General features: G+C 37.8%; 6 protein-coding genes across 6 annotated transcripts; 4 read left to right on the top strand and 2 right to left on the bottom strand.

Annotated features, from left to right (window-relative positions):
- Positions 1 to 157: 157 nt before the first annotated feature.
- On the bottom strand, positions 158 to 1,651 carry ZWF1 (glucose-6-phosphate dehydrogenase; the record flags this gene model as incomplete). The annotated part of the gene is made up of 1 exon (XM_453944.1): positions 158 to 1,651. One exon carries the CDS (start codon positions 1,649 to 1,651, stop codon positions 158 to 160), a length of 1,494 nt encoding a protein of 497 aa, XP_453944.1.
- Positions 1,652 to 3,176: 1,525 nt separating this feature from the next.
- Positions 3,177 to 4,586, bottom strand: NAR1 (iron-sulfur cluster assembly protein NAR1; the record flags this gene model as incomplete). Its single annotated transcript, XM_453943.1, has 1 exon — positions 3,177 to 4,586. The coding sequence occupies one exon, from the start codon at positions 4,584 to 4,586 to the stop codon at positions 3,177 to 3,179; it is 1,410 nt and encodes a 469-aa protein (XP_453943.1).
- Positions 4,587 to 5,384: 798 nt separating this feature from the next.
- On the top strand, positions 5,385 to 7,655 carry KEX2 (kexin KEX2; the record flags this gene model as incomplete). Its single annotated transcript, XM_453942.1, has 1 exon — positions 5,385 to 7,655. The coding sequence occupies one exon, from the start codon at positions 5,385 to 5,387 to the stop codon at positions 7,653 to 7,655; it is 2,271 nt and encodes a 756-aa protein (XP_453942.1).
- Positions 7,656 to 8,120: 465 nt separating this feature from the next.
- YTP1 (Ytp1p) lies at positions 8,121 to 9,407 on the top strand (the record flags this gene model as incomplete). The annotated part of the gene is made up of 1 exon (XM_453941.1): positions 8,121 to 9,407. The coding sequence occupies one exon, from the start codon at positions 8,121 to 8,123 to the stop codon at positions 9,405 to 9,407; it is 1,287 nt and encodes a 428-aa protein (XP_453941.1).
- Positions 9,408 to 9,891: 484 nt separating this feature from the next.
- On the top strand, positions 9,892 to 12,762 carry SIN4 (Sin4p; the record flags this gene model as incomplete). The annotated part of the gene is made up of 1 exon (XM_453940.1): positions 9,892 to 12,762. The coding sequence occupies one exon, from the start codon at positions 9,892 to 9,894 to the stop codon at positions 12,760 to 12,762; it is 2,871 nt and encodes a 956-aa protein (XP_453940.1).
- Positions 12,763 to 14,332: 1,570 nt separating this feature from the next.
- On the top strand, positions 14,333 to 15,625 carry KLLA0_D19745g (uncharacterized protein; the record flags this gene model as incomplete). Its single annotated transcript, XM_453939.1, has 1 exon — positions 14,333 to 15,625. The coding sequence occupies one exon, from the start codon at positions 14,333 to 14,335 to the stop codon at positions 15,623 to 15,625; it is 1,293 nt and encodes a 430-aa protein (XP_453939.1).
- Between the last annotated feature and the right edge of the window lie 282 nt (positions 15,626 to 15,907).

Below are 15,907 nucleotides of genomic sequence, written 5' to 3'. Positions count from 1 at the left end.
TTTTAAACTCATTTCCGCGAACAAAAAGGTTAGAAATCCAGTTTTCTATATTATCATTACCATAGAATTAATATATACATATATATTATGATATATATTGTTCTGGAAATAAAATGTCATAAACACGATAGAGCTTTCAGTGATTCATAATATAACCTTACATTTTAGGAGTGGTGACAGGCCATTGGTAGGATCCTGGTTTGGAAAAGGTGTAACCATGGTCTGCTAAAAACTCAACGAGTCCGTCAGGGCTTCTACAGCCATATGGATAGATCTTTGGTTGAGGTCCATCTGGTCCTTCCAAGTAATTAAGCAATGGAGTAAATAGCTTCCAGCTTACGTCTAATTCATCGTCTCTGACGAAATTTGAATGATCTCCTAAAAGGGCATCTCTTATCAAAGATTCATATGCTTCAGGAATCCAATAGTTTTTGTATCTCTCTGAGTAAGTCAAGTCTAGTTCTGTGGTTTGGTTTTCATTCGCAAGACCAGGTGTTTTGGCATTACACTTCAAGTAGATGGCTTCATTTGGTTGAATTCTAATAACCAATTCATTATTAGGAATATCAGTGAACATGCCAGATGCAACTCTTCTGAACTGGATTCTGATTTCTACTTTACCTTCGTTCAACGCTTTTCCTGCTCTCATAACGATGGGAACTCCATCCCAACGTTCATTTGCAATTTTGAATCCGATTGCTGCAAAGGTGACACACTTGGAGTCCTCTTTGACAGTTTCATCATCTAGGTAGCTAGGCTTGCTACCATCCACAGATCTTCCGTATTGGCCTATCAATATATCGTCATGATCAATTGGAGAGAATGCTTTCAAAACCTTGACCTTTTCGTCACGTACAGATTCTGGGTCGAAAGATACTGGTCTTTCCATCGTCAATAGAGTTAACACTTGTAGCAAATGATTCTGCATCACATCTCTTATAATACCAATTGAATCGAAGTAACCACCACGACCTTCAGTTCCAAATGGTTCCTTGAAAACCACCTGAACAGATTGTATATTTTCTTTGTTCCAAGCGGCGTTCAAGAAAGTGTTACCGAATCTCATCAACAATAGATTTTTTACCATCTCTTTACCCAAATAATGATCAATTCTGAACAATTCGTCCTCGGAAAACAATGGCGCCAACTTCTCCTGTAATTCAGTAGCAGACTGTAGATCGTGACCAAAAGGCTTTTCCACAATAACCCTTTGAATTCCAGATTCTGTGTATAGGTTTTCCTTTAGTTTCGAACACACGTCAATGAAAATACTAGGAGGCAAGGCTAAGTAAAAGAGTCTATGAGGTTCATCGACCTTTTTTTCAGCCTCAAACTCTTCGATAATCTTTTTCAACTCCAAGTAACCTTCATCAGAATCATACGGACCAGCATGGTAAGAAACCATCGATAAAAATTCATTGACTTTAGCATCATCCTTAGCTCCGTTAGGTTTCTTTAAAAATGGCTTTACCTTTTCTCTTAAATCCTCGTTGCTCAACTTGGAACGCGCATACCCAATAATTTTTGTAGTTGGATTCAAATATCCTTCACGATATAACCCGAATAATGCAGGAAACGTTTTCTTCTTTGATAAATCACCTGAAGCACCAAAAATAGTGATCACAGTGTTCTCGTCAAACTGAGTAGCCATTTTCTTATCGTTTTGTTTTCCTTACTGTAATTTATTGTATATTTATTATTGCCTTTGATTTTATACTGATACTCTTCACAATCCGGCGAAAAACACTTTGAGAATGTTATTCAGCTGGTTCTTGATCCCTAGTTTTTTTAGTAATTCAATGGTCAACTAGAGACTTTGTAAAGGCAGGAATCAATTCCTCTTCAAATTATAATATATACGCCCCTCTTTCGGAATGGAAAATAAGAGCACGATCAATCTTCCGTTTTATATAGGTATTAATTTTATCTTGAATTTAACCTATACTCTAACTTTTTTTCTAATTTTTCCTTTGCCTCTCCGGAATACTAGCAAGAAAAAAAAAAAAACAAAAAAAAAAACAGTAACACACTCACAAAGCAGTCAGCAAATGATATTCAATTTGGATTTGTAATGCATATACTTCTCGAAGTGATCACAAACTTATATACCCTTAAAAACAAAAAAAAAAGAACTGACTATGTTCAAGCTGCATGGGTGAAACAATGACAAAGAAAGAGCTCAAAATAGAAGAAAACGCCCAGCTTAGTTTTGGATTTGTATAATTTCTACCGTGTGCCGAAGTAATAATAGGCTACTAAATTTCTTGGTTGTATCAACGATGAAATGCTAATCGCCATCCGTTATTAGCCAAATATGCATTCAAGAAAATTCCCACAATTTCGGCTTAAACTGGAATCCCATTTTTTGTTGCTTCTGATAAAATTATCGGATGTCGATGCCCAGAAAAACGAAGTGGTTAGTTGAAGTGGAGGAAGAGAGAATGAAGAACGATGTGAAAAAACCGGGTACTAACCACTGTTGGCTTTCATCGCGTTTGACTTTTTAATCTTACCGCGTGGGTATTGTCAACCATCCAATTGAGGACAGGTATGTCTCATTGGCACCTGGCTCATGTTTAGGGACTCGAAGATAGTTAACATCATCGTAGGTAACGAGAGGAATACAGTGTCTTTCTTCCTTTCTGCATCCTTGCCCTGGCCACCCTTTTTTTTTTCTTTTCAATTCTATGATAATTTTCCTTTGTCGCCGATGTGATTGTCAGCTTTCACCTGAAAGTAGAAAAATGCGTTAGCATCTGAGTGGATAGTTATACCGAGTCCCCACAGTGGCTGCTAAGGCCGGAAAAATCTCGTGCAATTGACACTGAGAAAGCTTATTTACACATACCATAAGAGGGTTGGATGGGATATGTCCACCGGGGTTTCTGTGCGGGTGATTCAACGGATATACTTACTTGAGTAACAGAAAGCCAATTAGATTATCCGAAACACAGCTTAAAAGGTGCAAGGGTTTCAGCAACCTATGATATCATTTTTTTTGGCAGTACAAGATTTCCAATATCGTTGATCATTGTCGTTTAGTGCTGCATGCCACAGATGTGGCAACCTTAGTAATTATCAATAGATAAATAAATATGAATGAGAGCGTATATACGAATGACTATGCGCGCATACTAGGTAATTGGATAAAGATTATGCAAAGGACTATGTTTACCCTACCATGTATTACCTACCGCGACCACGTCTGAAGAAGTAGACGGTTCGATAACGCGGAGGTTGTATTTGAAATCATTGGACTTGTCATCGTATGCATGGACTATGTCAGGGATGTTAACCGAATGAACCTTCGTGTATGCAAGCGATAGGTCTTGGGCAAGTTGTTTACGGCGGTTAGCATTTTTTTCTTCGTTAAGTAAACCACCGCCGTTGATACAGCCGCTTGGACAAGCCATAACCTCGACGAAGTCAGTTTTAGCTGGATCTGCTGTCAAAACCTTTGTAGTCTTTTCTGATGTTTCTCCTGATTTTAACACTGATTGTCCCCGCCTTTTCACTTTAATTCCCCTTTTTTTTACAGACGCTGATTGTGAAAGCTTTCGAACCAAATTTTGTATATTTCTAAACCCATATACCTCACTTGACGAGGCTATTACACCTTTACTCTTAGAAACTAATCTGTACTCGGTCACATCGCTGTTCTTACCTTCAATAGTGATAATATCTGACTCAGGATTCGAGGACTGTAAGGAAAGAAGGTATTGGTACGCATATCCGCCACTGCTACTGCCTTCGTTACTTAACCAGTGAAGTTTATAATCCCATCCGCTGGGACATAACTCTTTTGATGAATCATATTCCGTCATGTAACTCTTGAAATCTATCGAAAGATCTCCGAGCATTGCTACAAATTCCTTTGGTGTTATCACACAATCTACTTCTTTTTCACATTCTTCTCTAGATGCCTCTAGTTTTTTATCAAAACATGGCATTATGCTCAAGTGGTAGCATGTTGGATCTGCTTGTTTCAATAGATTGCCTGTTATTTGCTGAGGTGATTTCACATCTAACATATGAGGTATTAATTCTGGTTTCGTTTTCTCTGCATACAACACAAAACCGGGACAAACACTACACAAAAGAGGGCCTTCATTTTCCGGAACCCTGTCTTTTAAGGTTGCGTTTATCCGGGATATTGAAATAGACCTTCCAAACTGGGTACCAACAACATATTTCGCATTGAACTTGGTTTTCATGAAATTTTGGAAACATCGATCGAGGTCTGCAAGGCACATAGAGTAATAGTCAGCCAACGAAAGTCTACATTGAGGAGATATGCTGACAGCTAGAGATCGTTCATCTAGTTCTTCCAATTCGCTCCATTTTTCTAAGAACACCTTATGGCTTTGCTTCGATAATAAAATCTCTTCTGATGAAGTAATGCAACCAGCACAGGCTAAACAGTCTTGCAAACTGATCGATACCTTCTCAGGCTCACTAGATTCAATGCCAACTTCAACTTCAAATGATGGTTTCTTCTCAACCTTTTGAGGTTGAGCTGGTTTCACACACGCCAAACCTGGGCTTATAAAATCGTTCAAATCGGCATCCCTAAGTAACGCACTCATTGTTTCTTTCTATCTTAAAGATCCTCGAAAAAGAAGCTAAGCAGTAGTAGTGTTTTCAAATAAAATAGTCCTTAGTATGCAACTTGAATCGTTTTTGGCTTTGTATTCTGAACGTTCTTATATGGGCTTCTCTTATGCTACTCTGAGTCCATCACAATGAAATCACTTACTAATAAATCCTCTGTCTCAGTTTCTCTTATAATTTCTTTTGAATTGACTAATCAATATGTCAACATCGCAAGTGTCATGAATAACATATTCTCATTCACGTGACTAAAACTTGATAAAGATACCCGCCTTTGATTTTGTTTACGGCAGAAACTGAGAACAATTATTCTCACCGCCGACATGCTTTCGGTTTGGATTTCTGCTTTAGCATTGAGGTTGAAAATTATATTATTAGATCAGTGCCAAAACTGTGATGTTTTATTATGAACTGAGACATCAGTCGAAAAAGTGGACATAAGAAAGAGATATAGTGAAAGAAATACAAATAAACCCTGCACTTGGCTTTGCTAGAGGTTAAACATAGAAGACCTGTTAACGATTAGGTACGTTTAGAAGACTTTCTTATCGAATCGGGTTGCTCTTTCATGTGTTACACGTCTTTTATACAGCATAAAAATAAAGGCCATTCCAAAAAGTTGTACAATACTAAGGGTCTAGTACAGCTAGACAAATTAGGTGCAATCTCTAAATCAGGATATCAGCTCTACGCCGGGCAAGTCATTGAATAAGATTTTCCACTTACTTATTACCTTTTTCCCTTAATATTCCTTAATTTTCAGAACGATAGTTATGATCCTATCGTCGCAGCTCATGCTAGCTTTAATAGCAGTGTCAGGATACGGTAAAGCAATGCAAGTTCCTAAAAAAGACCACGAAAATAGGCAGTATTTTGCAATTGAATCTTATGATGATGTAGGTAATCTACTAGCGGAACACAGTGACTGGAGTTTCGAGCACGATGTTCGAGGCCTTGCCAATCACTATGTGTTCTCGAAACCGTTGCAGAGTTTGGGTAAACGAGATGCGATTGACACAGGATATTCAGAAAACATCATTGATTTCCACGATCTACCCCCCGTTCAGTTACACAAAAGATTGCCTATTGGGGATTCTAGTATGGAACAAATCCAGAACGCTAGAATTCTTTTCAATATTTCTGATCCATTGTTTGATCAGCAGTGGCACTTGATCAATCCAAACTACCCTGGAAATGACGTTAACGTAACTGGTTTATGGAAAGAAAACATCACTGGCTATGGTGTAGTGGCAGCATTGGTGGATGATGGATTGGATTATGAGAACGAAGATTTAAAAGACAATTTCTGTGTTGAAGGTTCTTGGGATTTTAATGACAACAACCCATTGCCGAAGCCAAGGCTAAAAGATGATTACCATGGTACCCGCTGCGCAGGTGAAATAGCGGCTTTCCGTAATGATATTTGTGGGGTTGGTGTCGCCTATAACTCTAAGGTATCCGGTATCAGAATTTTGTCAGGCCAGATCACAGCCGAAGATGAGGCTGCTTCATTAATTTATGGACTAGACGTTAATGATATTTACTCTTGCTCGTGGGGTCCATCTGATGACGGTAAAACTATGCAAGCGCCGGATACATTAGTAAAAAAGGCAATCATAAAAGGTGTAACAGAAGGACGAGATGCAAAAGGTGCACTATATGTATTTGCGAGTGGGAATGGTGGTATGTTTGGCGACAGCTGCAACTTTGACGGCTACACAAACTCTATATTTTCTATCACTGTAGGTGCCATTGATTGGAAGGGCCTACATCCTCCATATTCTGAATCATGTTCTGCTGTAATGGTTGTTACTTATTCTTCGGGATCAGGAAATTACATAAAAACAACAGATTTAGACGAAAAATGTTCCAATACGCATGGAGGCACTTCAGCTGCAGCTCCTCTTGCAGCTGGTATATATACTTTAGTGCTGGAAGCTAACCCGAACTTAACATGGCGAGATGTACAATACCTCTCAATATTGAGCTCTGAGGAAATAAATCCGCACGATGGAAAGTGGCAGGATACAGCTATGGGAAAGCGTTATTCTCACACATATGGATTTGGAAAACTTGATGCATATAACATTGTCCATATGGCAAAAAGTTGGATCAATGTAAACCCACAAGGTTGGCTTTACCTTCCTACAATCGTTGAAAAACAGTCTATCAGTAATTCAGATGAAGTTATAGAATCCACAGTCTCAGTTTCTGCTGAAGAGTTTAAACAAAATAACCTAAAAAGGTTGGAACATGTCACTGTAACTGTCGATATAGACGCACCTTACCGTGGACATGTCTTAGTAGATCTAATATCGCCTGATGGAGTTACATCTACCTTAGCGACAGCTAGACGTTTAGATAAAAACCGCTATGGTTTTCAAAATTGGACTTTCATGTCTGTCGCGCACTGGGGCTCTAGTGGAGTTGGAAGCTGGAAATTAAAAGTAAAGTCTACGCATGATAATGAAATTGTAACACTCAAATCTTGGAGATTAAAGATGTTTGGAGAAACTATCGATGCAAAGAAGGCCAAAGTGATATCATATGGAAATGACAAAGAGGATGCTGAAGTTAAGAGTACCGAATCTAAAACCACAACTCCCACTGCACAAACTTCGTCATTCACGACGACTTCTGGAGAAGAAACATCTGGTGCAAATAAGTTGCCTCGTCCCGAACAGGCTGCCCAGTTATACTTGGCAATTTTTGTCATTGGTGCGATAGTCATCATAATTTACTATTTGTTTTTCTTAAAATCAAGAAGAATAATCAGAAGGTCTAGAGCAGAAGCTTATGAATTTGATATCATTGATACCGACTCAGAATACGATTCTTCGATTAATCAAACTGCAGAGTCTATATCTGGTGAAGTAAATGATGATAACCTTGAAGACTTTAACTTCGACATAAATGAAGAAGAGCTCTCACCCCGTGAAAGTTCAAGCAATAATCCTTTCGGGAATGAATCTCTGGAATCTTTCGACAATTCTCCTGATCATACAAGCAATTTACTAGGGCAAAACTCGATTCCCAACAAATAGAAAGACATAGCATAACCAGTTCATAAGAGATAAATCTCAAAATACTGACGTTTTCATATAGAAAGATAGGTTTTTAGCCTCGAAGTCATATCGCTTGATGTCCAATGATACAAAATGAGCTAAAATGGATGGAATTGTTGCATCATCAACATACTGTAGGCGAATCTAGGATTCATTTTCAATCATGAAATAAGAAGTAACAATTTCCGCATTCTCAAAAAAATGAATCAGAAGTGGAACATAAAAAAAAACATGTAAAACTAGCATAGTTTAAGGTGATTATAGTTAATGGGATATAAAGGATTCTGACATGTAGTTCATTAACAGGGACAGTTCCGACTCACGATTTCACTGCAACGATTAAAAGGAACTCATTCAATTGTGATTAGGGTTAAGGATCTATTATCTCAGTTATCAACTACTTCTATTTTGACGTCGTCCAAGAGTTTAGGGTGGAAGGGTGTAATGACAATGTCTCGTAACTATCTGTGTCTTTTGACCTGCATGTCTCTGGCGGCTGCAATGAATATGGATGATATAGAGGAATATACAAGACCTGAAATTAACGCAGCAGGTAGCAAAACCTTCCATTGGTTGGCATCAATGACCTTTTTGCTTCTATTACCGTCTTTTTCAACGACTTTAACATTTGGCGGTAAAGTGTATTCATCGTTATTCTTCCAATCAATAAGTTGCGCTTACTGCTTAGTAGAAGCATTATTTTTGAGGTTCCCTGATGGAGATGGTATCGAAAACAGGACATCCAGAGGTTGTTCCTGGGCATTACTGTTGTTATCCGGTCTTACTTTTCTAACCGGTGCTATATATACAGGATCGAACTTTCTGTTGTTCAATGACAGGATCAAAAGCGCCTTGTCTCATATAGCTTCAACAAAGGTCGAGATTGCCCATAGAGTGTTATCTCTGTTATGTGTGCTAGGGGGTTGGGTGAAAATCTGTCTCGCGCCTGTTGCTTTGTTTGGATTTTGTCGTGGAAAACACACCGGTCAATGTATCGCTCACGGTATTATGGGCACTGCTTTTGTTCTGTATGGATTCGTTTATGTGACAGTGCTTGTACTTCCTTGGTTGAGGAATAACAATGGGAAATACTCACAGGATTTCTATGACAGTTGCGTTATGTGTGCCTGGGGAATTGTTAACACTTTCACAGAACATAGATGGGGAAGAGAAGAATGGAACCATGGAGACTATCAACACACTGCAATGGGGATCATTTGGTGGGCTGGTGGACTTGTCGGGATATACCTCTCTCGTGACGGTAGCAGAACATTTGTGCCAGGACTGCTCATTATTGTTACTGGCTGGGCAATGTCGGAACATTCACAGAAGCTTATCATCAGCACAAAAGTTCACTATTTGTTTGGGTTAGTTCTCATGAGCGGTGGAGCTCTACGTATTATTGAAATTGCCTTCTTGCTTCGTGATCGCAGGACTGATAAACATATACACTCATTTCAGTACCTACCACCGTTTTGTCTAATTTGTTCAGGTATATTGTTTATGGGCGCAAACGAAGAACAATTAATTTTAGTTTTGAGATTAGGTGCAGATCACGGTGCATATAGTCTAATTCTTATTTCCGGGGCCTTCTTAGTGTTCCTTTGGCAGCTATTATGCTTAAACTTTTATCAACGTCTCATTGAACAAAAGTCTGGCTCCTTTTTAGATAACCACCATTCCGAAGATGCAGTTTTAGAATTCTCTTTGGAAGACGTCCGTGAAGCCTAAATAGAAAGAATAAAAAGATTACAGAAATCAGCTACGACAAGATAATGTTTGTCGATAGAGTATGGTTTCTTTGATTGCCAACTTGGTCTTTACTTTTATATACAGAAAAAATCAATTACTATTGTGCTCATAGGAATAAGTTTCTGGCACGTACAATGATCCGTACAGTCACTCTTCTTACTCTAAATAGTAACCGGTTAATATTAGGCTAGTTTCATTATCTTGGACAACACTTAAAGGTACACTGTTCATCATGTCATAGTTTTAATATTTATCTTGCATTTCTGTTTACCTTTTACTTTTTTAATTTCTTCCAATCTGGTTCGGTGCTAAGAGTCGAGTATATTTTTTAACTGGTATTAGCCAAAGATGAAATTCAGAAACTATTAACTTAGAGCTTCGTTGAGGTTAAATTACACATAAATGTAGTAGTAGTAGTCAATTGAACACCCAGCACAGTTATTTTGAATCAAAGCAAAACGCAATGCCATCAGTTAGCAGTTCGAGAAATGAATTTCCGATGCTCTCGAGTACTTGCTCCTCTGCGAGCTGGTCAAAAATCGGCCTCATAGCATACCCCGATAACTCAACGGCGGATGGCAATCTATCGATTACTTTTCTAGAAACGATAAATGGAACGAATTGGAAGTTTCACAAACCATATAATTATTTGATACACCCTCACATGTACGATGATCCCAAATCGAATGGTTCATCTACTTCTAATGGCGTGAAACAGGGCCAATTTTTCTATGATATTGATTTTGTTAAGTGGAATAACTGGTCTCTACTTGGTGGAGAACTATTGGCCGTATCTGACTCTGTTGGAAATCTCACAATTCTGGCTGCGAGCCTCAACGATGAAGGTAATACTACATATGAATCTCTTTCCATGCTTTTCCAGGATACCATTTTTAAAGTTCACAATAAGTTCTTACATCTCACCCCAATCAACAGCTATACCTCTGCTGATGCTAAGGATAATTCGAAACTAGAAAGAAAAGGGACTAAAAAGGAGTACATGACTAGAATATTGGATTTTCAATGGTGTGGGAACTCCAAACCCATCCTTACACCCCTGGGTGCCATGAAGACTCCACAAACTGAACCACCATTCTATAAAAATCATATCCAGAACTGCACTCCAATTGGGGTATTCCACCCAGCATCAGTAAAACACGCTTTCACGGCAATAAGAACTAATGGGATGGTAGATTTTTGGTACCAACTCTCCAATTCGAAGGATTTCAAAAAAATCTCTCTACCAGTTAATCAAGGATCAAGGCAGAACGAATTTGAGTGGTTGGAAAATGCGTCAATTGCTCATATGGATGAAGATCAATGCTTCCTTATTGGAACATTCTCCAACGTTAGCCAAAAAATAAATTTCTACAAACTAAAAGTGGACTGGAACGTTAATGGAAGTACTGTCAATGACCCTTCACTCCAGCTGACACATATCTACGAAATGTTACCGGAAACAACATATAAGGCATCCGTGCTACTAAAATTAACAAACATGAAAATACTTTCAAGAACACCGATTCCAAATTCAAAGCCTGAAATTCTACTAACTTATAGATCCCTCAATCAAAATCAATCCGCAACTACTTTTCGTTCCATTGTTAAAAGATACCAAATCACTTCCACCTCTCTGAATGAGACATTCTTAGAATCTCTGAGTATTCAAGTTCCCTCGCAACGGATAACTCATTATTGTCTCAAATCGATGGGAACTTTAGAATTACAAAATCTGTTGAAGGAAATTACAGCTGAAGATCTCTGTATTTCTACAGCTTTTAAATACGACGATGGACATATTGAGATTTACAGCAGGAATAATTGGAAGCTGCAAATTGGTACTGAAAGTAGTACGACAGGAGGCTACGACAAGCCTTTTATTCAATCAATGTTCTCCGTTGGTTTCAAATATCAGGATATCCCAACCTCTGCTAACGTTGAATGGAGCATAATATCTCCTTCCATGGGGGGAACGTTAATCAAATTTCTCAATGAACCCTTGCCTGTTTTCAAAAGTGTTCTAAATGAGGTAATTACTGATCCTATTCGTGACCAAATCCATGCCACCGGTTTGGCACTTGTATTTGTGATATTGAGCCATAGAAACTTTTCAGGAGAGGATATTACTATAACCATTAAAACTCACGTTTTGAGGCTTCAGGAACTTGATCCGAAGAGAGCGCTAAACTTTATATCAATGCTCATCTCAACTATTTTTGGATTATATGGGCTTGTTCTTGATGGCACAAAAGGCACCCTTGATAAGGCATTACAGTCTAAAGCCGTGCAAAAAATACTTTTACTACAAATGGAAATGGGTCCACATATTATAGCCAACAAAAACATATATTCTGTTGGATATATTGCAATGAAGCTAAGAAATATGAATATTGCATTCAACGGTGTGGCCCGAAATGTTCAAGCAATGATCCAACACACTTCTAACATCAGCATGCTGCCCAATGGAAAAGTTTTTCAATTTGCCTTTTCTAAGCAGGATTTGATTTATTCTGTTTTGCCATCTGCAAAATGGATAATAACGTTCATTTCCTTTGTGACCCAGCAGTTAATTCTAAAAGTTAACAATGTTCCAGACAGCGATGAGAGCTTATTGATAAGTTTATTTGGGTCCAGGATCATCAGACACCTTGTGAGTAAGGTCATTCGGGAATTAACAAACATAGCAAACTTAATGATAAAATTCCCCGAAATTGCATTTCCAATTCTCAATGAATCATCTCAATTCTTCAGAAAGGTAATTAATGACTGTACGGTTAATTTGGACTTATTTGAAACCTTCCTGTCTGAATTTGGAAGTAAAATTAATGAACTCGATCAGAACACAGTAATCGTTCAACAAAAATATGAAGCAGAATTCTTAATCAAAACAGAAGTTCCTGATAGTCTACCGGAATTTGACAGTATCTTACGAGCTACAACAATGTCATTTCTACTGCCTAACATCAATCTTTCAACTGTTTTCTTCACCGACACCTCATTTTTGAACCTATGCTGGGAAGAAAAATTCAAAAACGAGCTATTGTCACTTCAAGCTCCCATAACTAATGGACTAGTTACAAATGAATCTTCTGTGTCTCTAACCGATAGTGTCCCAGATTCGATATACGATGATATCACTAGTGAGCATGTTGACTTGACGAAGAGGTCCGTGATTAAAAAGTGCTGTCGTTGTGGCACATTCACTAGGGCCGGTTATCCCGTGGATGGACAGAATACTGTTGTTTCCACTTCAATAGTTACTAAGCGATGGACTGCTTTATATTACAGGAACTGTCACTGTACTGGGTTGTTGTATGAAATAAAGCTCAAATGATCGATTATGTTCTAATTAGCTCCGCAATATTGAAGCTCAGTTGTCCAGTGCACATAAATTCCCAGAAAGTAACACCTCTGTAGAATTCAATATAACCCGAAACAGGCGTACGTTTTGTCTCAAAAATAGCAAATCCGAATGTCATGACAAATAATCTCATTTGCTAATACACGGATGTTCTAGGGAATTCCAGTTAGCAGTATCTGTGTACGTTTTCTGAATTATTCCAAATCTTGAATTCCCTTTAGGTTTTTCTTTTAATCCCTAGAATTGAGCGCAATGCGTCTCATCGATTTCAGTCCAGATTATTATAATGCACAAAGTTTACTCAGTTTAGTCAGAACAATATCATTTAGTAGTACGAAACAAATTGATTAAAATACACTTCTTTAATTAGCAAGACAAATTAATAATGTATATTTGCATTGTTCAGTGGTGATTAAATGCCGCCCACTAACAAAAATACTTGATTTTTCATAGAATCCGTTAATCTATATCTTACGGGATGGTTCTGAGCAAAAATTAAAAAGAAAACTAACACCAAGCAGATCGTAAGAAAAAAAATGCGGACCTGCATATTTCAGGTACAGGAACAAAAATGTTGTGTCAACAAACGAAAGTTATCCGCCATTCCGGTACCAAGCTTTTAAGAGAAAATTACAGCTCAATGAATTGATACTCACCTCAAATAATTACTAAAGATGATTAGCAGTTTAGGGTCGCCTTGATGTTCGACAGCATTAGTTGAATACAGTTATTGGAACCGTGGGGAACGTTCAGAATCAACTATACAGAAAAAATAACTTCTCGTTGCCAGTAAGCAGGTACATCTTTTTCGAACCGGGTCTCTGGCTAGTTTGTAACTCAAAACTTGTTAACTACCAACAATAAGGTCTATCAATTTACTTGTTATATGAGAATAATACTGACATAGGGAAACGGCAAAAATGCATGATACTTTGTTTGAATTATTAAGGTTGGTTAAGCATCTCTTTCACATGCATATCAACAAGATAGCTACCTTTTCTCATATAATAACTGTTTTTGTATCTGGTGAGACTTCTCCTGAAGAGTGCGATACCCTTAATATACCAAACAGTTTTCACCCTTCTGGATCTTTCAAGAAACAATTCGTTTAGTCCACCATTCTCGGCATAGTAATTCTGCCCTGTCGCAGTTTTTAACTGCAAAACTAAAAAAAAAAAAGTTTATCCCAAAACTGTCAAAGTTTTAAAAATGAGAACTGACGATTTTTTCTTTCCTTTATCTTGGAACTGGTATTTCGATTAATCCCGAAGACTGGGTACGCCTGCTCGCCTTCGTATTTGCCTATCGATTTCACTCTAGACGTACTATTTTATTTATTATACTGATATTACATATCTGCTTCGTTAGAAGAACTAAGCAGTCCTCACAGGTATAAGTCGGAAGTTTTTTGCCGTTACAGAAATAGATCTCATAATTTTAAAACAATCTCATTTAGATTACCAAGCTCAAAGACTCTTTCCTAGTTTAACTACGGTTATCAACCCCCTGAAATTTATAAACTGCGTCCATTTCCAAAATATCAATGAGTGACAAAATAAGGACTAGTGTTTACAATCCTCTGGATCATTCTCAAATCGCTTTCATACCTACTGGCTTTGGTTCAGATAGTGAATCCTATGATGATTCCATGACAGTTGGAAATGATACGCTGGAATCACAGCTACTTTATCATTATAGCAATTCTGTGGATTTAAGTAAGACGCCGGCTTACTCTAGCTCTACTCATTCATTGAGTTCCACCAGATCATCATCTTCTGAAGATGCCATAGAAATTATGTCTCAGACTTCCAATGCTCAATCTCTATCTTCTAATGTGGTAGAAGGAATCAGATATAAGATTGTATTGAAGTTGACAACGAGAGAAATCAAACTGATAAGAGACTCCTGGAATCTCATGTTATCTGATGAAAAATCAAATGAAACCAAATCATCTTCTTTTTTCAAAAGAGTGTTCAAGACTAGCAGATCTTCGTCTGTATCACAACCTGAATCTTCTAGTGTCTTCGAAACGGGAAGCAAAATGAAATTAAAAAGAATAACAACCGGGACAAGCACTAATAGTAATACGACAACTTCCAAGCCCCAAACAATAACAACAGCAACAATATCAAACTCAATGTCAAGTTCTTTATTTTGTGCTCAGTTTTATTCCAATTTTTTATCTATGGATCCTGACCTGGAAAAGGCTTTCCCTTCATTGAAACACCAAGACACTGCCTTCGCAGGAGTACTAACAATGGCTATCAATAACCTCGAGGATTTAACTGCTATGGAAGCTTATCTGAATAACTTGGGGAAAAGACATGCTAGAGTTTTGGGAATTCACCCTCCTCAGTTCGAACTGATGGGGGTTGCACTTCTGCGAACTATTAGAGACAGGTTTGGTGTATACTGCACATTTGAATTAGAAGAAACCTGGGCTAGATTATATTCGTACTTGGCAAACAGCATTTTACAATTTGGAATTGATCCGATTCTAAAAGTCGATTATGTTGAAAGTGAGTTGCATTTACCTGTCCCTAATTTGATAGAAAACACACCAACAACAAAGATTCCTATAAATGAACCATTAGAATCTCAGACACCGCAGGTACTGCAAACAGTTTCTTCCCACAATCCTAAGAAAAACAACAATAATGTCAACCAGCACTTGCAAGCACCGACGTTAAGCACTAACAAAAACACCCCAATGAAATCTTCTACTGCTAACATCAACGATAGAAGCTTTTTCTCTAATAAACTCAAAGGCAGGAATAAGGGCAAGTCAACTACACTGTCAGGACCTGCTGGATCAGAAGACTGCATAATTATGTAGATAGTAGTCTCCACATACACTTTGCTATATAACACAAAAGCCCTAATCTAACAGGGTCATTATATAAACATTCTAATTCTGCAAATAGTGAACTTAGTTTTAGAACAGTACCATAGAGGTTTGCGATGAATGTGACAGATCTATTCTCCCGTCTATGCCCATCGATATGTCTGTGATGCTAAACTTTTCAAACACTTCTTTGTTTCTATTTTTTTTTTTTTATTTACTGGAATTGGTTATGGATCGCGTAGTGGCCTTCACCAAAAGTTCGAAAAAAAAATC

The sequence above is a fragment of the Kluyveromyces lactis genome (genome assembly GCF_000002515.2).
Source record: "Kluyveromyces lactis strain NRRL Y-1140 chromosome D complete sequence".
NCBI lineage: Eukaryota > Fungi > Ascomycota > Saccharomycetes > Saccharomycetales > Saccharomycetaceae > Kluyveromyces > Kluyveromyces lactis.
This window is presented reverse-complemented; position numbering and strand designations above follow the sequence as displayed.